At 64.8% G+C, this 22,774-nt stretch overlaps 1 protein-coding gene across 2 annotated transcripts in view; it reads left to right on the forward strand.

Annotated features, from left to right (window-relative positions):
• The window catches only part of CHD8 (chromodomain helicase DNA binding protein 8), a 32,582-nt gene continuing 9,808 nt past the window's right edge, over window positions 1-22,774 (forward strand). Inside the window, exons 1-20 of one of the 2 annotated variants that reach the window (XM_044985283.1) lie at window positions 1-119; window positions 8,992-9,869; window positions 10,027-10,401; window positions 10,895-11,262; window positions 11,705-11,819; window positions 12,138-12,326; window positions 12,552-12,620; window positions 12,848-12,903; window positions 14,177-14,294; window positions 15,871-15,954; window positions 16,295-16,432; window positions 17,427-17,548; window positions 17,669-17,912; window positions 18,956-19,132; window positions 19,356-19,499; window positions 20,366-20,621; window positions 20,984-21,197; window positions 21,436-21,631; window positions 22,061-22,228; window positions 22,474-22,653. In XM_044985283.1, the coding sequence (XP_044841218.1) occupies window positions 9,138-9,869; window positions 10,027-10,401; window positions 10,895-11,262; window positions 11,705-11,819; window positions 12,138-12,326; window positions 12,552-12,620; window positions 12,848-12,903; window positions 14,177-14,294; window positions 15,871-15,954; window positions 16,295-16,432; window positions 17,427-17,548; window positions 17,669-17,912; window positions 18,956-19,132; window positions 19,356-19,499; window positions 20,366-20,621; window positions 20,984-21,197; window positions 21,436-21,631; window positions 22,061-22,228; window positions 22,474-22,653 (3,945 nt within the window). In that variant the 5' untranslated portion in view covers window positions 1-119; window positions 8,992-9,137. Of the gene's footprint in view, window positions 120-6,999; window positions 7,259-8,991; window positions 9,870-10,026; window positions 10,402-10,894; window positions 11,263-11,704; window positions 11,820-12,137; window positions 12,327-12,551; window positions 12,621-12,847; window positions 12,904-14,176; window positions 14,295-15,870; window positions 15,955-16,294; window positions 16,433-17,426; window positions 17,549-17,668; window positions 17,913-18,955; window positions 19,133-19,355; window positions 19,500-20,365; window positions 20,622-20,983; window positions 21,198-21,435; window positions 21,632-22,060; window positions 22,229-22,473; window positions 22,654-22,774 lie in introns of those variants that run through there. The other variant, XM_044985282.1, reaches the window with a different exon arrangement.

The following is a 22,774-nucleotide window of genomic DNA, read 5'->3' on the forward strand; positions in this document are numbered from 1 at the left end:
CTTGGAGGGGCTGCGGGTTAGGTTGCGCCGCCCATGCTCAGCTGCCTTGTTCTCTCTCCCGGGGAGGGGGGTCAGCGCCGCGAAGGGTGAGGCTGAGGCAGTCGCAGGGGAGACCCCAGGTAAGGTCCCCGCCCCCCCCCGCCCGGCAGGGGTATTATGGGATGGCGACGTGCCCGTCTGCGGGATGCAGGCCAGGCAGGGAGATTCCCCCCCCCCCCCCGGGAGGGATGGTCCAGCCCGCCCCCCATAGGGGATAATGGGGGGGGGGGGCGTCCACACTGCACTGGAGGAGGAGGGGCTGGGTCTACATTGCACCGGGGAGAGCTGGTTCTACACTGCACTGGACGCGGGGGGGAGCTGGGTCCACGCTGCACTGGAGGAGCGGGGGGGAGCTGGGTCCAAATTGCACGGGGTGGGAGGGGAGAGCTGGGTCCACACTTCACTGGAGGAGTGGGGGGGGAGAGCTGGGTCCACATTGCACTGGAGGAGGGGGGGCTGGGTCCACACTGCATGAGGGGGGGAGAGCTGGTTCCACATTGCACTGGAGGATGGTGGGGAGAGCTGGGTCCATACTGCACGGGGGGGGGAGAGCTGGGTCCACACTGAACTGGAGGAGGTGGGCTGGGTCCACACTGCACTGGAGGGGGAGGGGAGCTGGGTCCACACTGCTTTGGAGGGGTGGGAACTGGGCCCACACTGCACGGGGGGAGAGGAGGCAGGGGGCTGGGTTCACATTAGGATGGGGGCCTGAATCCACATTGTACTGGAGGGTCCATGTCACCTTGTCCTTGGGCGGGGGAGGGGTAAGGAGATTGGTGGGGGCAGGAAGCATCCAGGTAGCCCTTTCCTGGGGGGGGGGCAGGGAACACATTTGTGCTGTGCTGATCTGTGGGGGCACAAGGAGAGGATACAGTGTGCTGCCCCTTGTGGGAGGTTTCTGTTGGGAGGGTGCTGCCCAGCTTTTCCTCTGGAGTGAAATACCCCCTCTAGGGCCTGGGAGCTCCCTGCCTGTGGGGATGGAATTGGGGTTGGTTAGAAGTAGAGGGGCAGCCACTCAGGTTGGTCCCCTGTTATTGTATTGGGTGAGGAGATAGCACAGATGATGTGGGATGCCTGCAACATCACCTTAGCCCCTCTCCGCTGGGTTCAGAACCCCTGTCTCACTATGGCTTGTCTCTGGTTTTCTTCTCCCCTTGTGCTGGTAATAGCTCAGTCCTCCCCTCCCCATGGTGAATAGGGGTAGGTAGGCCCCATGTGCACCCAGGGGGTGTCTGCAGTATAGAGGGGAAGGGCTGGAAGGCGGGGAGCCCCATTACAAGTACCATCTGGGAGGTGTCAGCCCAAGATCCTATCACAAATATTTTCAGTGGGAGTTTTGGGGCTGGGGAGAGGGACCAGTTTGGTGCCTGTGTGTTGCAGGGGCAGCTCCGGTGAGGGGAAAGGCCCCTTTCCCCTAGAGGGGAAAAGTATTGAGGGGCACTGGCAGATCTGCGGGTGGGAGCCCAGGGCTGGGCTAACAGTGGGCTGCGGGTCCAGAGTGAGGGGCACAGAGACATTTGTGTGGGGATCCCAGCCAGGGATTGCAGGGGTCTGTGGGTTGGGAGTGAGGAGCACTGGTAATGCTGTGTGTGGGAAGCCCCAGGTCAGGGAGAGCAGGTGTTCATGGGTTGGGACTGAGGGGCACTGGCAGGCCCTTGCTGGGTCACTGCTGGGCCGCAGCAGCAGGTGGTCAGAGCTGCCTGGCATACATCACCCACCTGCTCGGCCTCTGTCCCAAATGTGGAGGGTCCCATGTGGGCCAGGACAGAGCCCTGTACAGCATTGCAGGGCTGTTGGCATGGGTGATGGGGAGTAGCGGGGTGCAGCAGGCCGTGCTGTGCAGCATGGCAGGGGATGGCAGGCTCTGTACAGCAGCAGGGTGTGTGCACAGCTCAGACCAAGCGATGGCACCGGGGAAGGAGGGGGGATGATCTCTGGGCCAAGTGGGGGCTGACACCTGGGGGCCCTGGTAGCTGCAGTACATTGCATGGCTGTGAGAGGATAGAAGTGCGTACTCCTCTGTGTGTGTGTGTGTGTGTGTGTGTGTGTGTGAACCCACAGCTCCCTAGAATGAGGAAGGACGTCTTTGATGTGAACCCGAGATTCTGCAGCTCCTGCTGCCTTCCCCCTTAGTCACTGCCTGGCCAAGCCAGATCACTGGCACCCTCCTAACTCTGCGGTTTGCCCACTGAGGCCCTTAGCTGAGTGCATTTGAATCCCTGAGCCCTGGAGTAGGGGGTGCTCCTCAACCCCCCCTTGTTGCCCAATCACATTGCTGGATCCCTGCTCCGGGCTGTTTTCCCATCAGTAATGTGCAACCTGGATGCAAGGTCGTTGCCCGGCAACAACCCCAGCCTGTCCCCCAAGGCAGGGATGCTATGGGGGTGGGAATGGAACCATAGTTTTCTCCCCTCCTGTGGGAGTGGGGTCCTGGTCTCTGTCACATGGCCCAGGCCCAGCTGAGCTCCGCAGGGCCCTGGTATGGGGATCCCTGTTTTATGCTGACACTCCCAGGGAGCGTGGCATGGGCTCCCAATGTCAGTTTTGTGCTGGGCTCGGGGGGGCGCATGCAGGGAGGGGGTATGTGGTGTGGGCGTGAGCCTTCAGCAGAGCTTGGTTGGTAGTGGGTGGGCGCTGGGCAGTGGGGGTCACAGTGCAGCCCAGTGAGGAGTTGTGGTTTGGGGAGTGTAACTGTGGAGGTGCCCTGGAGTTTCAGCTGGCCCAGAGTGAGCATGGGGGACGGGTGCCTGCAGATGGCACTGAGAGGGGCTGTTGGGAAATGTACAGGACTAAGGGTTGCACCCCCACCTATCAGCTTGTTGGGTGTTGTTTTCAGCTCTGGGGCACAGGGGGGAGGGGGCAGCTGGAGCAGTTGTGGGGGAGCCCTGGAAGTGGCTGTATCTTGCACAGCCCTGCGAGGAGGCCAGTAGGTATGTGCTGGGGTGGGTGGCTGGAGCCCATGGCCCCAGGCCCTGCCATGGAGTGGGGTGCAGAGGAGGTCGGCCCCAGCATGTCTATGGGGAGTCGTGGCAGGATTAGCACTTAGACCTGCATCCCTGGGCTGGCTCTGGGGGTGACTTGGGGGTGCAGCAGCTCAAGGGAGGAAGCTGGGGGCAGGATGGGGGGGCTGAGGTGGGTTTTTGGGTGGGTTCTGCTGGGTGGGGTGGGATACTGGGGTTCTCAGGCACTCCAGGGGGCTAGCTGTGGGGAGGGTGGTCGGGTCTTCGGGGTGTTGGGTGGGGGCCAGGAGGGGTCTCTTGTGTGGGGCTGTGGGTGTCTGTGGGGCCAGACTGGGGGTGGGAGCAGGAGCTATGTGTGGGGAGGCGGGGGGGGTCTCTGTAGGGCCAGGCTGTGGGGGAGCTGTGTGCAGGGGGTTAGGGGTGGCTCTGTAGGGCCAGGCTGGGGGGGAGCTGTGTGCAGGGGGTTAGGGGTGGCTCTGTGGGGCCAGGCTGGGGGGAGCTGTGGGCGGGGGGTCTCTGTGGGGCCGGGCTGAGGGGGGGCGGGAGCTGGGGGCAGGATGTCTCTGTGGGGCCAGGCTGCGGGCGGGGGGGGGAGTCTCGCTGGGGCCAGGCGGGGGGGGGTACCAGGGAGCTGCGGTGGGGCAGGGGCTCTGTGGAGCCGGGCAGGGGCTCTGTGGAGCCAGGCTGGGGGGGCGGGAGCTGGGGGCAGGCTGGGGGGTACCAGGGAGCTGCGGTGGGGCAGGGGCTCTGTGGAGCCAGGCTGGGGGGGTCTCTGTGGGGCCGGGCTGGGGGGGCGGGAGCTGGGGGCAGGCTGGGGGGTACCAGGGAGCTGCGGTGGGGCAGGGGCTCTGTGGGGCCGGGCTGGGGGGGGCGGGAGCTGGGGGCGGGGGGGTCTCCGTGGGGCCAGGCTGGAGAGGCAGGCTGGGGGGGGGCGGGCCGTCTCGCTGGGGGCGGAGGGGTGTCTGTGGGGCCGGGCTGGGGGCGGGGGTCTCTGTGGGGCCGGGCCGGGCCCTGTGTCTGCTGCGCTGCTAGAAGCGGCCGGGCCCGGCCCCGCCTCCCGCCCGGCTCGGGGGAGGGATCCACCGCCGAGACGCCGGGGCTGGAGCCGCGTCTGGGAGAGCCCGGCCCCGTTGCGGGTGGGGAGAGCCCTGGGGACGTGGGGGGAGGTGGGGGAGCATGTGGGGGTGTGTGCCCTGGGGACATGTGGGGTGGGGGAGCATGTGGGTGGGTGCCCTGGGGACATGTGGGGGGAGGTGGGGGGAGGAGCATGTGGGGGGGGTGTGCCCTGGGGACATGTGGGGGGTGGGGGGGCATGTGCGGGGGGTGCCCTGGGGACATGTGGGGTGGGGGAGCATGTGGGGGTGTGTGCCCTGGGGACGTGGGGGGAGATGGGGTGGGGGAGCATGTGGGGGGGTGTGCCCTGGGGACGTGGGGGGAGATGGGGGGGGGGAGCATGTGGGGGTGTGTGCCCTGGGGAAGTGGGGGGAGATGGGGTGGGGGAGCATGTGGGGGTGTGTGACCTGGGGACATGTGGGGTGGGGGAGCATGTGGGGGTGTGTGCCCTGGGGACATGTGGGGTGGGGGAGCATGTGGGGGGGTGTGCCCTGGGGACATGTGGGGAGGTGGGGTGGGGGAGCATGTGGGGGGGGTGCCCTGGGGACATGTGGGGTGGGGGAGCATGTGGGGGTGTGTGCCCTGGGGACATGTGGGGGGAGATGGGGTGGGGGGAGCATGTGGGGGGGTGCCCTGGGGACATGTGGGGGGAGGTGGGGTGGGGGAGCATGTGGGGGGGTGCCCTGGGGACATGTGGGGGGAGATGGGGTGGGGGAGCATATGGGGTGTGTGCCCTGGGGACATGTGGGGTGGGGGGAGCATGGGGGGGTGTGAGACATGGGGACATCAGGGGTGTGTGGAGCATGGGGGGGGGTGCCCTGGGGACATGTGGGGTGGGGGAGCATGGGGGGGGGGTGCCCTGGGGACATGTGGGGTGGGGGAGCATGGGGGGTGTGTGCCCTGGGGACGTGGGGGGAGAGGGGGTGGGGGACCATGTGGGGGGGTGCCCTGGGGACAAGTGGGGGGAGATGGGGTGGGGGAGCATATGGGGGTGTGTGCCCTGGGGAGAGGTGGGGGAGCATGGGGGGGGGTGCCATGGGGACGTGGGGGGAGATGGGGTGGGGGAGCATGGGGGGGGTGCCCTGGCGAAGTGGGGGGAGATGGGGGTGGTGACCAGGGGACGTGGGGGGAGATGGGGTGGGGGAGCATGGGGGGGGTGCCCTGGGGAAGTGGGGGGAGATGGGGTGGGGGAGCATGGGGGGGGTGCCCTGGGGACATGTGGGGGGGCATGTGCGGGGGGTGCCCTGGGGACATGTGGGGGGAGATGGGGTGGGGGAGCATATGGGGGTGTGTGCCCTGGGGACATGTGGGGTGGGGGAGCATGGGGGGTGTGTGCCTGGGGACATGCGGGGTGGGGGAGCATGGGGGGTGTGTGCCTGGGGACATGCGGGGTGGGGGAGCATGGGGGTGTGTGCCCTGGGGACGTGGGGGGAGATGGGGTGGGGGACCATGTGGGGGGAGATGGGGTGGGGGAGCATATGGGGGTGTGTGCCCTGGGGACATGTGGGGGGAGATGGGGTGGGGGAGCATGTGGGGGGGGTGCCCTGGGGACATGTGGGGGGAGATGGGGTGGGGGAGCATGTGGGGGGGTTCCCAGGGGAAAGCTGGGGGGAGATGGGGTGGGGGAGCATGTGCGGGGGGTGCCCTGGGGACATGTGGGGTGGGGGAACATGTGGGGGTGTGTGCCCTGGGGACATGTGGGGTGGGGGAGCATGGGGGGTGTGTGCCTGGGGACGTGGGGGGAGATGGGGTGGGGGACCATGTGGGGGGGTGCCCTGGGGACATGTGGGGGGAGATGGGGTGGGGGAGCATGGGGGGGGTGTGCCCTGGGGACATGTGGGGTGGGGGAGCATGGGGGGGTATGTGCCCTGGGGATGTGGGGGGAGGTGGGGTGGGGGAGCATGTGGGGGGGTGTGCCCTGGGGACATGTGGGGTGGGGGAGCATGTGGGGGTGTGTGCCCTGGGGACAGGTGGGGTGGGGGAGCATGGGGGGGTGCCCTGGGGACGTGGGGGAGCTCTGAGCCATGAGGGGGCATGTGGGGAGCTGCGAGAGAGGCATTGGGGTACTGGGGCAGGGGTGCACAGGTGGCAGGAGCCATGTGGGTGGGGTGGGGGAGCACTGGGGGCGTGTGGTGGTGAGATGGGGCAGTATGGTTTGGGGAGAAGGAGCACTGAGGGGGCTGTGGGGTGCTGTGGGAGAGGGGTTGGGGGCAGGGAGCTGGGGCTGGGAGGGAGATGGGGGTGAGGGTGCATGGGGCAGGGGTTGTGGAGCAGGAGAGTTGGGAGGGATGAAGGGAAAAAGACACAGGCTGCAGGAGGGGAGGATAAGAGGGTGGATGGAGTAGTATGAGGGCACTGTGGGGAGAGGATTGGTGGGGCAGGAGAGGGATGGAGATGGGACAGCCTGGGGAACTGGGAGCAGTGAAGTGGGGGTTCTGGTACAGTGTGGGGGGCAGAATCTGTAATGCTGGGGGGGTGAGGGGGCAGGATTGGTGTAATACTGTGGGAGGCAGGGTCTGTAATAGTGTGGGGTGCAAGGCCTGTAACGCTGTGTGGGGTGCAGGGCAGGGTCTAGTGGAGTGGGGGGTAAGGTCTGTAACACTGGGGGGGAGCTGCAGTGTGGGGGGCAGGGTCTGAAACGCTGTGGGGGGGCAGGATCTGGAGCGCTGTGGGGGGCAGGTTCAAACACTTTGTGGGGTGCGGGGCAGGATCTGTAACGCAGGTGGGGGCTGCAGCGTGTGGGGATGGAGGGAGCAATGTGGTGGTTTCCCCAGTTCTGTCTGCTCAATGCCCTCTTGTCCCTCGGATGCTGTCAGGGAGCCCTTTTCTGGCCCCAGTCTCTGTGCAGCACCCCGCGAGGTGCATTGGGGTGAGGGGAGCCTGCATTAGAACCCTTCTGTTTCTCTGGGGTTGCCCTGACTTTTGCATGGTGCGGGGGGGTGTCTCTTGTTTCTGTGGGGTGACAACAGGGCAGGTTGGGATCCCTGCTGCTGTTGTGCGCTGTGAAAGCGAAGCAGGGTGTGGGGCTGACCGGTGTTTTGGGACAGGACTTTGGGGTCCCTGCTCCTGCTCTGTGGGACTGGCCACTGTTCAGGCATGAAGAGGGGGTGTCTGGCCCCATAGCTGCGGACGGGACTGTTGGATAGGTGTGCCCTTTTCTGTCTCAGTTGGGGTGTGTGTATGGGACATGGGAGAAGCCAGAGCTGGGAAAGCAGGGAGCGGTGAGTCAGGATTAAGGGGCAGAGCTGGGAAGGCAGGGGGCTGTGGGACGGGATTAAGGGGCAGAGCTGGGACGGCAGGGGGCTGTGGGACGGGATTAAGTGGCAGAGCTGGGACGGCAGCGGGCTGTGGGACGGGATTAAGGGGCAGAGCTGGGACGGCAGCGGGCTGTGGGACGGGATTAAGGGGCAGAGCTGGGACGGCAGCGGGCTGTGGGACGGGATTAAGGGGCAGAGCTGGGACGGCAGCGGGCTGTGGGACGGGATTAAGGGGCAGAGCTGGGACGGCTGGGGGCAGGGCGACGGGATTAAGGGGCAGAGCTGGGACGGCAGGGGGCTGTGGGACGGGATTAAGGGGCAGAGCTGGGACGGCAGGGGGCTGTGGGACGGGATTAAGGGGCAGAGCTGGGACGGCAGGGGGCTGTGGGACGGGATTAAGGGGCAGCAGCAGAACTGATGCAGCAGGAGACTGGGGCAGTGGCAGAGCTGGGACGGCAGGGGGCTGTGGGTTGGGATTAAGGGGCAGAGCTGGGAGGGCAGGGGGCTGTGGGACGGGATTAAGGGGCAGAGCTGGGACGGCAGGGGGCTGTGGGGCAGGATTAAGGGGCAGAGCTGGGACGGCAGGGGGCTGTGGGGCAGGATTAAGGGGCAGATCTGGGACGGCAGGGGGCTGTGGGACGGGATTAAGGGGCAGAGCTGGGACGGCAGGGGGCTGTGGGACGGGATTAAGGGGCAGCAGCAGAATTGATGCAGCAGGAGACTGGGGCAGTGGCAGAGCTGGGATGGCAGGGGGCTGTGGGACGGGATTAAGGGGCAGAGCTGGGACGGCAGGGGGCTGTGGGACAGGATTAAGGGGCAGAGCTGGGACGGCAGGGGTCTGTGGGACGGGATTAAGGGGCAGAGCTGGGACGGCAGGGGGCTGTGGGTTGGGATTAAGGTGCAGAGCTGGGATGGCAGGGGGCTGTGGGACGGGATTAAGGGGCAGAGCTGGGACGGCAGGGGGCTGTGGGGCGGGATTAAGGGGCAGAGCTGGGACGGCAAGGGGCTGTGGGTTGGGATTAAGGGGCAGAGCTGGGACGGCAGCGGGCTGTGGGACGGGATTAAGGGGCAGAGCTGGGACGGCAGCGGGCTGTGGGTTGGGATTAAGGGGCAGAGCTGGGATGGCAGGGGGCTGTGGGACGGGATTAAGGGGCAGAGCTGGGACGGCAGGGGGCTGTGGGGCGGGATTAAGGGGCAGAGCTGGGATGGCAGGGGGCTGTGGGTTGGGATTAAGGGGCAGAGCTGGGACGGCAGGGGGCTGTGGGTTGGGATTAAGGGGCAGAGCTGGGACGGCAGGGGGCTGTGGGACGGGATTAAGGGGCAGAGCTGGGACGGCAGGGGGCTGTGGGTTGGGATTAAGGGGCAGAGCTGGGACGGCAGGGGGCTGTGGGACGGGATTAAGGGGCAGAGCTGGGACGGCTGTGGGATGGGATTAAGGGGCAGAGCTGGGACGGGAGGGGGCTGTGGGGCGGGATTAAGGGGCAGAGCTGGGACGGGAGGGGGCTGTGGGTCAGGAGTGAGGACGGGCATGTGCGTGGGAGCGTCTGGCCTGTAGCTGGGAGCCAGGGATTGAGATACTGGAGGTGCATCCAGTAACCCCCCGTCCTGTGTCTCCCATGCAGCCGGACCTGGACTCCTGCTCTTCCTTCTCCATGAGGCCTGGTGCTGACTGACGTGACCGCGGAGGCCCCGATCGTGACGCTCGTTGGGGAGGGGAGCCCCAAACCCCTCCCCACTGTGACAGCCCCCTCTTCGCCCACCCCCCGCCATGGCTGACCCCATCATGGACCTGTTCGATGACCCCAACCTTTTCGGCTTGGACTCCCTGACGGAGGAAGGCTTTGCCCAGGCACCGCCCGACCCCATCGAAGAGGCGCTGGGACTGCCAGGGGCACTGGACCCCTCCCAGCCAACGCCGCCCCCTGCCGCAGAGCCTGTCCAGCAAGAGCCGCCACCAGGGCAGCTGAATCCCACGCCCGGCCCCCCCCAGCCAGACCCTCCGCAGCCAGAGCTCCCCCAGGGGCAGGAGGTGCTGAGCCAGGGGAACCCCTTTATGGGCGTGTCCAGTGCCAGCACTGCCGTGGTGTCGTCGTCCTCCGTTGGGGGGCAGCAGCTGCCGCAGGCTGCGGCCCCCCTGTCAGCCCCCAAGATTGTCATCCTGAAGGCCCCGGCGGGCAGCTCGGTGACGGGGGCCCATGTGGCTCAGATCCAGGCCCAGCCCCAGCCGCTGGGGGCGGCCAATGGGGGCAAGGTGACCTTTGCCAAGGTTCTGACAGGCACCCCGCTACGCCCTGGTGTCTCCATTGTCTCCAGCAATGCCGTGCTGGCCACCAAGGTGTCCCCCTCGGGTGGCCCCACCACTGTGCACCGGCTGGTCCAGCCCGGTCGGCCGGTCAAGCAGCTGGTGTTGCAGCCCGTGAAAAGCCCGGTGGGGGGCACGGGGGCTGCAGGCGGAACACCCCTGAAACCTGCTGTGACCCTGACATCCGCCCCTGCTCAGGTAAGGGGGCTGGGGGGCGGGCATGTCTGACCCCAGTGTGAAAGAGTCAACACGCATCCCGCTGGCGCTCTGGGGTGGGGCGCTGTTGAGCAGGGTGTGGAGTAGGAGCACTGGGGGTGGGGCTGGTGTCTAACCCCCATTGCTTTTTCCCCCACAGGGCGAGTCGAAGCGCATCACCCTGGTGCTCCAGCAGCCACAGGGTGGGGGCGGCCCCCCTGGGCAGCGCCATGTGGTGCTGGGCAACCTGCCAGGGAAGATTGTGCTGCAGGGCAACCAGCTGGCGGCCCTGAGCCAGGCCAAGGGGGTGCCGGGCCAGCCTGCCAAGGTGGTGACCATCCAGCTGCAAGTGCAGCAGCCTACCGGGGGTCAGCCTGGGGGGCCTCAGAAGATCCAGCTGCTGCAGCAGCCCCCAGCACTGGGTGCCTCAGGGCAGCAGCCTCCCCTGGCGGTCTCATCCGTTCAGCAGGCCCAGGTGGTGGGCGGCCCGGGACAGAGGCTGACGGTGCCACTCAAGGTTGTGCTGCAGCCGCAGGTGAGCTGGGGAATGGGGCCTGCTTAGGGGGAGCTGCCCAAAGGGGGGGCCATGAAGGTGTCTGTGAAGGCTCCATGGGGAAATCGGGGTGGGGAGTGACTTTACCCTAGGCCACTCGTCCCAGGGTGGCTCCCTGGGGGGAAGGCAGGGTCTGAGGGGAGTTTGGGTCAGGGGGTGATGGTCCCTCCCCCGACAGGCTGGCTGGCAGCTCCCTGTGGGGAAGGCGGGCTCTGAGGGGAGTTTGGGTCGGGGGTGATGGTCCCTCCCCCCACAGGCTGGTTGGCAGCTCCCTGTGGGGAAGGCAGGATCTGAGGGGAGTTTGGGTCGGGGGTGATGGTCCTTCCCCCCACAGGCTGGCTGGCAGCTCCCTGTGGGGAAGGCAGAATCTGAGGGGAGTTTGGGTCAGGGGGTGATGGTCCCTCCCCCCACCCTGTGGGGAAGGCGGGGTCTGAGGGGAGTTTGGGTCAGGGGGTGATGGTCCCTCCTCCCACAGGCTGGCTCATCCCAGGGTGGCTCGCCTGGGCTCTCCGTGGTGAAGGTACTGAGCAGCAGCGAGGTGGTGGCACTGTCCAGCCATGGCACACGCGGTGGCTCGGAGGAGACCCGCAAGCTGGAGCACCAGAAGAAGCAGGAGAAGGCGAACCGCATCGTGGCCGAAGCCATCGCCCGGGCACGGGCCCGGGGCGAGCAGAACATCCCCCGGGTGCTGAACGAGGACGAGCTGCCCAGTGTGCGGCCCGAGGAGGAGGGTGAACGCAAGCGGCGCCGCAAGGGCGAGCGTGGGGGGCCCAAGGAGGAGAGGCCTCGCAAGGGCCGGGGCCAGGGGGGTTCTGGCAAAAGCAAGGGGCGCAGCAAGCCCAGGTGAGACCCCTCATACAGCCCTGCAGTCCGGAGCCCCCATCTCATCATGTAGTCCCCTCCTAGGGGAGGCTTGACCCCCAGCCCAGAGACGCAGGAAACTCAGGGTTGAAGGCTGAAGAGTTTCCTCATCTTCCCTTGTTCCAGCCCCGCCCCACCTTTCCCCAGCCCCTCTGGTCCCGTCTGCCCTATCTTGCCCTTGGGGGGTGCAGGCAGGTGGCTGGTCCCTGGTGGCGGTTGTACTGGGAGCTACAGCCAGTGCCAAAGGGGTTGGGGCTAGATCTGGGCTGGGGTGGGAGCTGTGCTGGATGCACTGGCGAGAGGTGGGCAGCAGCTCTGTCTGCCCAGCAGAGTGGCGCCCTGGCGTCCCTTCCCCTGCACTCCCCCGCGATGGGGTGTGAGCCCAGCCCCCCCTCACTCTGCCTGTCCCCTGTCATCCCACCAGCACCATCACCCCCGTGGTGGGGAAGAAACGGAAGCGGAATGCCTCCTCTGATAACTCTGACACTGAGGCCATGCCAGCTCCATCCCCCCGCGAGGAGGAGGAGAGCAGCGTCCAGGTGAGGAGACTGGGGTGTGTGTGTGGTGTATGGGGGGGGGGGGGGCCATGCACTGCCCACGGGGGGGCCTGGGTACACAGGCTGCCCGGACACTTGGGTTCCCTGCCTGGAAGGGGAGCAGTGCGATCTCTGCTGCGGGGGAGAGGGGGAGTGAGTGGGGCAGGGGGCTGTGCCCTGCACCCCGTGTGTGTGTGCGGGGGGTGTCTGCCCTGCTGCCCTCTAACCCCTTATGTGTGTATGTGGGGGCGCTGTCCAGGCTCTGTGTGCAGTGTCTGTCCTGGGGTGTCTCTAACACGCACCCCACTCCCGCACCCCCAGAAGCGTCGCTCCAACCGGCAAGTGAAGCGGAAGAAATACACCGAGGATCTGGACATCAAGATCACTGACGATGAAGAGGATGAGGAGCTGGACGTGACAGGGCCAGTGCGGCTCGAGCAGCCTCCCGTGCCACAGCCCTCCGCCCCTGAGCCAGAGGGAGAGACCCTGCCCTCCATGCAGTTCTTCGTGGTGAGTCCTGGGCCCCAGGGGGATGCAGGGAGCAGAACCACTGCTCCCTACACCTCTCCTTGTGGTAAGCCTGGGAGGGGGGCGCACAAGGGTGTTCAGGCTGTGAAGTGTGATGCAGCTGCGGCTAGGGCCCAGTCTGCAGTCTGGGAGGCAGGGTGTGAAAGGGGAAAGGCTTCTGCTGCGTGTAATTCCCACTCCCCCAATCTCTCTCATCCCTGCCCTCAGGAGAACCCCAGTGAGGAGGATGCTGCCATCGTGGACAAGGTGCTGTCCATGCGGGTGGTGAAGAAGGAGGTGAGAGCGCACGCTGTGAGGATGGGTCTGACGCCTCCCAGGCACCAGGTCCTGCAAGAGGGGGCCAAGGACTGGGATATGGGGCCTTTCTCTTCTAGCGGGTGCTGGCTGCAGTCTGGCCACAGGGGAGGAGGGTGCAGCGGGGTGCATTGGTGGGGGTGCGGGGTGTTCAGGGATTTGAGTACAGGGTGTCAGCAGCACTAACACCCCCCCCCCCCTCTCTCCAGCTCCCCTCAGGGCAGTTCACGGAAGCAGAGGAATTCTTCGTCAAATACAAGAACTAGTAGGTGTCATGCCCTTCCCCAAGGCGTCTAGGCGCCACTCCCCCCTGGAGTGCTCTGAGTCTAGCTCCCCACTTGCCCCCGCGTGGTGTGGGGAGGCTGCAGCCGCATCTCCCCAGCTTTGGTTTTCCCCTGCAAGGGCCCGAGGTGGGGCAGATGGATCTGGAGTAGCTAGTGCCACAGACCCTGGGTGGTAGAGGCACTGGGGTGGCCACTCACCACTGCACGTGGCACCAGCGCCCAGTTGGGGAGGGTCAAGGGTGCCAAAGGGATGGAGCATGGGAGCCTTTTAGAGCTGGTTGAAACATTTTCGGCAGAACAGTTTCCCCCCCCCCCCCCCCCAAAAGCCCCAAAATGTGTTGGCTCTGTGACAATTTCAACCAAACTTTTGACAAGAAGATTTACTTCCTGGGCATCCCTAGAACGAGAAAGTGTTTCATTTTGACTGGCTCTCTTTTGACTCAACTTTTCTATTAACAAATTGGGATGTTCCATTTATGTACATTATCCTGGGGCCTGAAGCCCAGGCAGGTTGTCGAAATCTGGGGCCATGAAGAGAAATTGGTGATAGTCAGGTCTGCTCTTTGCTGCAGTCCTAAAGAACCAACACACAATTCTATGCCCTGGGACACAATAAGGCAGTTTCCTGGCCTATGCTCTCCAGGCCTGACTCCGCGGCCAGTCCTGTGCCCCAAGGAGCTCCATGTCTCAGCTCCCTCCCTAGGCCATGCTCCTCGGTACATCACTTCTTCCTGCTGGCTTTCCGGCTTTCGCACACGCAAAGCTCTGCTACCAGTCAGCCTCCAGACCCTGCCTCTGCAGCCAGACCGTTTGCCTGGGGGGATGGGTTCCTACCGCTCCCAGCGGTCACGACCTAACAGGGCATTGAACTGCTCCTTCCATTTAGCTTGACTGAAGGATGGCTGGTGTGCCACCAGCTCTGTGGGCCATGGCTGCTGGCGACTCCTGCCAGCACAACTTATTGTGTTGTCTGTTTTCATATAAAATGAGACTACTTGAAACCATAAATTCATAAGGCTTCACCTTATGGAAACGGCGGGTTTCCATGCCCATGGGTCACATTTGTTTTGGGGGGGTTGTTTCTCGAGAGATTCTGAAATTTCTGCTTCTGTTCAGATTCTGAATGGAGAAAACTCCCCACTGTCAGAATTTCTGGGCGTGGAATTCAAACTCCAGTTTCTGGCCAGGTATAATATCGCTCACGTGATGTCTGTCCATTTGTCTGTCTGTCTAACCCCTCTGCCCTTCCTCCAGCTCGTATCTGCACTGTGAATGGGCCACCATTTCCCAGCTGGAGAAGGACAAGCGAATTCACCAGAAACTCAAACGCTTCAAGACCAAGATGACCCAGATGAGGCACTTCTTCCACGAGGTACCCGGGGGTGGGCATAAACCATGGGGGGGACCACAGGGTCTGGGCAGCAGTGACACTTCCTGGGGGTACCTGAGGCTGTGAGGCCCCTCACTACCCCCTGGCCTGAGCGTGAGGGCAACCCAGCACCCCAACTCCATGGGCAACACAAGCACTGCCCCCCTGGGCCTCGCCTGCCCCACTGTTACTCTATCAGTTAGCGATTGACACGCCCCAGCTCCTGGATCCTCCATGCCTCCCCTGGCCACTCGCAACATCCACAGACGCTGTTCCCAAAGAGGCAGGACACCCTCAGATCACCGCTCCCTCAGCACAGCACTTGGATACATTTAGAGCTGCGGTTCTCAGCCCGCGACCCAGTCAGCATGCAGCTGTGGCCCATATGACACCCTCAGGGCCATACAGGTAGTGTATCTATTGTGTGGGGGGCAGCCTATGTAACAAACAGAGCTACATGTGCAGCCCACAATGGTAACTAGGATGAGAACCTCTGGTTAGTAGTGAAAACGAGGATAGAGTTTCATTAACGAAGCATAGAGATTCCAGTTGCAGTAAGTAAAGTATTGGAAAGAGAGGGTGACTAGAAAATGAAACACCACCACCCATTCCAGAGCCTGGACTGACTATGCTAGAGACTCTCCTGTCTTGATGAGTACTGCTCGCCCAGATTCTTTGCTGCACTTTGCACCAGGCTGGCTGCCTCCCAGGTGAAGGCACTGGCATGCGTCACTTTGCACTCCGAGGTACAGCAGAAATTCTCGGCTGTTCCTCCTATACAGGACACCCCCGCTGTCTGTCATTCCTGTAGATGCTGCAATCTCTTCCGTAGCCTGTGGCTCGCTATGCAGATAGGTGCACTTTGTGAGGCAAACAATAACCACATGGCCAGACAGACACACCCTGGGGGGTTTTCACCTTCCTCTGCGGCGTGGGTCACTTGCAGGTTTAAACTAGTGTCAATGGCGGATTCTCTATAACTTGAAGTTTTAAACCATAGTTTGAGACCGTCAATAATTCAGCCAGAGGTGAGGGGTCTGTTACAGGAGTGGGTGAGGGTCCGGGGCCTGCGATGTGCAGGAGGGCAGCCTAGACGGTCACGATGGTCCCTCCTGGCCTTAAAGTCTCTTGAGTATTTGAGAAGTGTCTGGTCCTGCTGGCCTGAAAGCAGCGTTTCCGAGGGTGTTGCCACCCTAACTCGAAACCCTTAAGAACATAATTTCCAGCGCAGACCTGGAACTCCATAAATGTTCTCTGTACATGCGTTTCCCGAGGAGTGGTGGCCAGTGGACTGCCGGCTCCCAGTACAGACCTCACTTGACACCTTTTGGTGAGCTCTGACACACCTAACTGACCCAGGAGGCCCTGTGAAGCCCTCTGCCCGCCGTGCCCTCTGCCCATTGGCACCCAGGGGTCCCTTTGGCACTGTGGCCATAGGATTGGCTTCTTCCTCGTAGCAGCAGAGGACTGGGAGGGTGGGAGCTGGGGGTCCCCAGCCAGGACGGGGGGTGTGGGTGAGTGTCAGCCCTCAGGGAGACTGGGGACAGGTCGAGGCGAGTTATATACGTCTCCTCCCCAGGATGAGGAGCCTTTTAACCCTGACTACGTGGAGGTCGACCGGATCCTGGATGAGTCTCACAGTGTCGATAAGGACAACGGAGAGGTGACCAGGGTGGGGTGGAGGGTTTAGCTGTGTGGGGGAAGGGGAAACTGGGACAGTGAGGTGTGGGGAGGAAGTGGGGTCTGGGGCAGAGGCCAAGGCTCGGGGGCTGCAAAACCCCCTGATTTATGGGGGGGCTGTTGGGGCTTGGCGTGAAGCTCTGTGGGAACTCACTCTGGGGGTGGGGGTGGGGACTGGGAACAGGCAGCAGTGGCGACCTCCCCGCAGTTTTCCCCTCCCAGCACATGGCCCTGGCCTGGTTGGAGAGAGCTGACGCTCTCTGTGGGGCGGGGATGAGCTGTTGGAGCCCCTTGTGACCATGGGCCTGTCCCTGGCCCCGCAGCCGGTGATCTATTACCTAGTGAAGTGGTGCTCCCTGCCTTATGAGGACAGCACCTGGGAGCTCAAGGAGGATGTGGACGAGGGGAAGGTCCGTGAGTTCAAACGCATCCAGGCCCGGCACCCTGAGCTCAAACGCGTGGTGAGTGACAGTCTCTGGCTCTGCCCCCAGTCGCAGCACTAGGGCTGCCAACTTTCTAATCATACAAAACTGAACACCCTTGCCCTGCCCCTTCTCCAAGGCCCCATCCACTCCATCCCCGCCCCCTCACTTTCACCGTGCTGAGACAGGGGGTTGGGATGCAGGGCGGGGGTGTGAGGGCTGTGGCTGGGGGTGTGGGGTGGGGCCAGAAATGAGAGGTTCTGGGTGCGGAAGGGGGCTCTGACTTGGGGCAGGGGTTCAGGGCGTGGGCTCCAGGCAGCTCTTACACCAGGTGATTCCCGGAAACGACTGGCCTGTCCAGCTCCTAGGCATGGGGCAGCCAGATGGCTCTGCATGCTGCTCACACCCACAGGCACCGCCCCTGCAGCTCCCATTGGCTGCAGTTACAGCCAATGGGAGCTATGGAGCCGCGGCGGTGGCAGTGCGTGGAGCCACAATGGCTGTCCCTCCGCCTAGGAGCCAGCCAACCAGACTTTTTTAATGGCCCAGTCAGCAGTGCTGACTGGAGCCACCAGGGTCCCTTTTCAACCGGGCATTCCACTCAAAAACGGGATGCCTGGCAACTCTACCCTGAGCTAAAAGTGTGATGAGTGACAGCCCTCAGCTCCACCCCATCAGACACCGGCTCCGCCCCCTCAGCCCAAATGCATCCAGGCCCTGAGCTCAGAGGCAGGAGGAGTAACAGCTGTGGCTCCACCCCCTACCCTGGCTCCACCCATCAGCCACCCTGCTTAAATGAATGGTGAGTGACAGCCCCATCCTGCCTCTCCCCCATCCCAAGCCGGCTCTGCCATCACCCCCTCCCCACAAGCTGCCTCCCATCCCAAAAGCAGCAGGTCAGGCACCTGGAACGCCTAGGCATAGTGAGTGACAGCGTCTGTCTTCTCTCCGGGCAGCCCCCCTCCACTCTCGCTGGTGTAAGGGGGGCTTCTTTCCGGCATGCTGATGGTGTCCCCCCTGTCCCCCCCCCCAGGCCCGGCCCCAGGCCATCTCCTGGAAGAAACTGGAGCTCTCCCATGAGTACAAGAACCGCAACCAGCTGCGGGAGTATCAGCTGGAGGGGGTCAACTGGCTGCTCTTCAACTGGTACAACAGGTGAGTTGGGCCTGGGGGACAGGTGAGGCTGGGGTTAGCTCTGTGTCTCCCACTCAGCTGGCAGAACTGCAGAGGGGCTGGGGTGGGGGGGAAGCTGACCCCCTTTTCTCCCCCCCACAGGCAGAACTGCATCCTGGCAGACGAGATGGGGCTGGGGAAGACCATCCAGTCGATTGCCTTCCTGCAGGAGGTTTATAATGTGGGCATCCGAGGCCCGTTCCTGGTCATTGCTCCCCTCTCCACCATCACCAACTGGGAGCGCGAGTTCAACACGTGGACCGAGATGAACAGCATCGTCTACCATGGCAGCCTGGCCTCCCGCCAGATGATCCAGCAGTATGAGATGTACTGCAAGGACTCCCGGGTACGGGGCGAGGGGCAGACGCACATGGGCGTGGACACAGACACAGGCGGGTGTACCGCAGGGATGGGAGGGGCAGACCCACGGGGGCGTGGACACTGATACATGCATGTGTACTCCAGGGACTCCTGGGTACAGGGGGAGGGGCAGACCCACGGGGGCGTGGACACTGATACATGCGTGTGTACTCCAGGGACTCCTGGGTACAGGGGGAGGGGCAGATGCACGGGGGCGTGGACACGGACACGGGCGCGTGTACCGCAGGGATGGGAGGGGCAGACCCACGGGGGCGTGGGCACGGACACGGGCGCGTGTACCGCAGGGACGGGAGGGGCAGACCCATGGGGGCGTGGACACTGATCCATGCATGTGTACTCCAGGGACTCCTGGGTACAGGGGGAGGGGCAGACCCACGGGGGCGTGGGCACGGACACGGGCGCGTGTACCGCAGGGACGGGAGAGGCAGACCCATGGGGGCGTGGGCACGGACACGGGCGCGTGTACCGCAGGGATGGGGGGGCAGACGCACGGGGGCGTGGACACTGATCCATGCATGTGTACTCCAGGGACTCCTGGGTACAGGGGGAGGGGCAGACCCACGGGGGCGTGGGCACGGACACGGGCGCGTGTACCGCAGGGATGGGAGGGGCAGACCCACGGGGGCATGGACACGGGCACGTGTACCGCAGGGACGGGAGGGACAGACCCACGGGTGTGGACACCAACACAGGCGCATGTACCACAGGGATGGGAGGGGCAGACCCACGGGGGCGTGGACACTGATACACGCGTGTGTGCTGCAGGGACTCCTGGGTACGGGGGGAGGGGCAGACCCACGGGGGTCCCAGCAGGCCAGGCTTGGGGATGGGCGCAGGTCTCTGGGGTACAGGGGGAGGGAGAGGTAGGAAGGGTTTGGGGAGGGGGTCTCATGGCTCCAGGAGGTGGGTATCTGCCCTGGCATGTTGTGGGGAGGCTGTTCTTGGCTGTGCTGGTTCCCAGTGTGGCCACCCCACCCCCGTTGTCTGATTGCCCTTGCCCCGCTCCAGGGCCGGCTGATCCCCGGCGCCTACAAGTTCGACGCGCTGATCACCACTTTCGAGATGATCCTGTCGGACTGCCCTGAGCTGCGGGAGATCGAGTGGCGCTGTGTCATCATCGACGAGGCCCACCGGCTCAAGAACCGCAACTGCAAGCTGCTGGACAGCCTCAAGCACATGGACCTGGTGGGACGCCTGGGGGCCCAGAGGTGTCTGGGAGGTGTGGGGGGGGAAAGGGTGGTTGCGGTGGAGCTCAGCTGGGGCTGAGTTGGGGGACCTCCCTCTGTGGGCTTCCCACCATGTGCTGGGCCCTGAGTGGAGGTTTTGGGGCCCTGGCTGTGGGGGGTTGGGGGCTCTTTGGGGGTAGGGGTAGCATGGGGCCGCCCCCTGACGCCCTGTCCTATGCCAGGAGCACAAGGTGCTGCTGACGGGCACCCCGCTGCAGAACACGGTAGAGGAGCTGTTCAGCCTGCTGCACTTCCTGGAGCCCTCGCAGTTCCCCTCTGAGGCCGAGTTCCTAAAGGACTTCGGGGACCTCAAGACAGAGGAGCAGGTAAGGGCGGGCGTCCCCCTCCACGTGCCTTGTCCCACCCCGTCGTCCGCGCTGCCCTGCCCTGCCCTCCCTGAGCCCCTTGTACCCGCCATCCACACCTGCCCTCCCCGCGCCCCTCGTCGGCGCCCCCCTGCCCTGCCCTCCCCGAGCCCCTCGTACCCGCCATCCACACCTGCCCTCCCCGCGCCCCTCGTCGGCGACCCACCGCCCTGCCCTCCCCGCGCCCCTCGTCCCCCGCCATCCCCACCTGCCCGCCCCACTGCCCTGCCCTCCTCGAGCCCCTCGTCCCCCGCCATCCCCACCTGCCCTCCCCGAGCCCCTCGTCCGTGCCCCACCGCCCTGCCCTCCCCGAGCCCCTCGTCCGTGCCCCACCGCCCTGCCCTCCCCGAGCCCCTCGTCCGTGCCCCACCGCCCTGCCCTCCCCGAGCCCCTCGTCCGTGCCCCACCGCCCTGCCCTCCCCGAGCCCCTCGTCCGTGCCCCACCGCCCTGCCCTCCCCACCGCCCTGCCCTCCTCGCACCCCCTGCCCTCCATGCGCTTCTCGTCCGCGCCCCACCGCCCTGCCCTCCCCGAGCCCCTCGTCCCCTGCCTTCCTGCCTGCGCACCATGAGCTCAACTCTTGTCCGTGCGCCTTGTCCCACACCACCCCGCATGCACGCCCCAAGCCCCTTGTCTACCCCGCACACACCTGTTCTCTGTCTCCTGTTCACAACACCCATCCCTGACAGTACCCCTCAATCCCAGACCGCAGCCCCCTGCTCTCCTGGCCCTGGGCTCCTCCCCCATGTTCAGACCTCCTCCCGCTGCCCGGAGGGCGTGTTCCCAGCCCCACCGCCCCAGTGCTGACTGCCCCGGCCCTGCTCCCAGGTGCAGAAGCTCCAGGCCATCCTGAAGCCCATGATGTTGCGGCGGCTGAAGGAGGATGTAGAGAAGAACCTGGCGCCCAAGCAGGAGACCATCATCGAGGTGGAGCTGACCAACATCCAGAAGAAATACTACCGGGCCATCCTGGAGAAGAATTTTTCCTTCCTGTCCAAGGGAGCAGGGCACACCAACATGCCCAACCTGCTCAACACCATGATGGAGCTGCGCAAGTGCTGCAACCACCCCTATCTCATCAACGGTGAGGGGCCGGGTGGGGGGCTCTCCCCTTGGGCAGCGCTGGCCCCTCGCTGCTGGCGCCCGTCCCTGCAATGGTGGCATCTCAGCAGGGCCAGGCGGGGGGCTCTCCCCTTAGGCAGCGCTGCCCCCTCGCCACCGGCGCCTGTCCCCGCAGCTCCCCTTGGGCAGCGCTGCCCCCTTGCCGCCGGCACCCGTCCCTGCAATGGGGGCATCTCAGCAGGGCCAGGCGGGGGGCTCTCCCCTCAGGCAGCGCTGCCCCCTCGCCACCGGCACCCGTCCCTGCAATGGGGGCATCTCGGTGGGGCTGGGTGAGGGGAATGCTGGGCCCCAGGCTAACACGCCCACCTGTTCTTTCCCTGTCAGGTGCGGAGGAGAAGATCCTGGCTGAGTTCCGGGACTCCTGCCCACACTACGTGCCCCATGACCTGCACCTCCAGGCCATGGTGCGCTCGGCCGGCAAGCTGGTGCTCATTGACAAGTTGCTGCCCAAGCTCAAGGCGGGCGGCCACAAGGTGCTGATCTTCTCACAGATGGTGCGCTGCCTCGACATCCTGGAGGACTACCTCATCCAGAGGCGGTGAGGGCACCTGCTATTCCAGGGCCTGTGTGTGAACAGACGCTCCCCCCGGCAGGGGTTGGGATCTGCGGGGCCGGGGGGAGTGACCTTAGCTCTGCTGTAGAGCATACATCCACACAGGCTGTGGTAGGTTGGAAGGGGTGTACGGGGCTAGTGGTAATGAAGCTGGGGGTGCAGTGGGGCATGGAGTTCCATCACTAGGCCCTACGTAAACACGGTGCTGGCCCCTCCCTCGCAGGTACCTGTACGAGCGGATTGACGGACGGGTGCGGGGGAACCTGCGGCAGGCCGCCATCGACCGCTTCAGCAAGCCTGACTCGGACCGCTTCGTCTTCCTGCTCTGCACCCGGGCAGGTGGCCTGGGCATCAACCTCACCGCAGCCGACACCTGCATCATCTTCGACTCCGACTGGAATCCCCAGAACGACCTGCAGGTACTGGGGATCCCCTACAGCTCCCCTCAAAGCCCCTTCCCACCCCCGACTCCTGCATCATCTTCAACTCGGACTGGAACCCCCAGAATGACCTGCAGGTACCGGGGACCCTCCCCTGCTCCACACCCTGTCCCCATTGTGTACTGCCTCCGAGAGCTGACAAGGGGGTCATGCCCTTCTCTTCCTGTACTCCCTGCAGCGTCGTCGTCCTCTCTCCAGGGCTCCCCGTCCGCAGAGCACCTTCTGGGGTCCCTGAGTGTTCTCTTACCCCCAAACCCTGCCCCATCCCTGGGGCTGTCCCACCCCTGTGCACTTCCCCGGGCCCAACAACCACCGTCCCCCAGCTCCTCCCCTTCCCTGCCCCTCAGCACCCTCTGGCTCCTCCCCCCACCAAATGCACCAAGCGCCCTGATGCCCCTCTCTCCCCAGGCACAGGCGCGCTGCCACCGGATTGGGCAGAGCAAGGCGGTGAAGGTCTATCGCCTCATCACCCGCAACTCCTACGAGCGCGAGATGTTCGACAAGGCCAGCCTCAAGCTGGGGCTGGACAAGGCCGTGCTGCAGTCCATGAGTGGGCGCGAGGGCAGCATCGCCGGGGTGAGAGTCGTGGCATGACTCCTATCCAGCCCCAGGAAGAGGGGCTGGTGGGCTGGTGGGAGGCTGTGACGTTCGGGTATCCGTGGGCTGGGGTGGTGGCGTGGTGGGGAGGCGGTTCCGGGGGGCTGTGACGTTGGAGGTACCTGTGGGCTGGGGTGGTGGCATGACGAGGAGGATCCGGGGGGCTGGGGGTTGCTGTGATGTTGGGGGTACCTGTGGGAACGGTGCATTGTCCCCCTCCCCAGATCCAGCAGTTCTCGAAGAAGGAGATCGAGGACCTGCTGCGCAAGGGGGCCTACGCTGCCATCATGGAGGAGGACGATGAGGGCTCCAAGTTCTGTGAGGAGGATATTGACCAGATCCTGCTGCGCCGTACGACCACTATCACCATTGAGAGTGAGGGAAAGGGCTCCACCTTCGCCAAGGTACCCCCGGCTGCCCCGTGCAGATTCCTCCTGCAGATACCCCCAGCCCCCCCTCTGGAGAGAGTGCAGGAGCTCCCCCTTCACCATGGTCCAGCTCTGCCTCCCCACTGCCCTGCGGGGC

Source organism: Mauremys mutica, chromosome 13 (assembly GCF_020497125.1).
Source record: "Mauremys mutica isolate MM-2020 ecotype Southern chromosome 13, ASM2049712v1, whole genome shotgun sequence".
In the NCBI taxonomy this organism is placed as follows: domain Eukaryota; kingdom Metazoa; phylum Chordata; order Testudines; family Geoemydidae; genus Mauremys; species Mauremys mutica.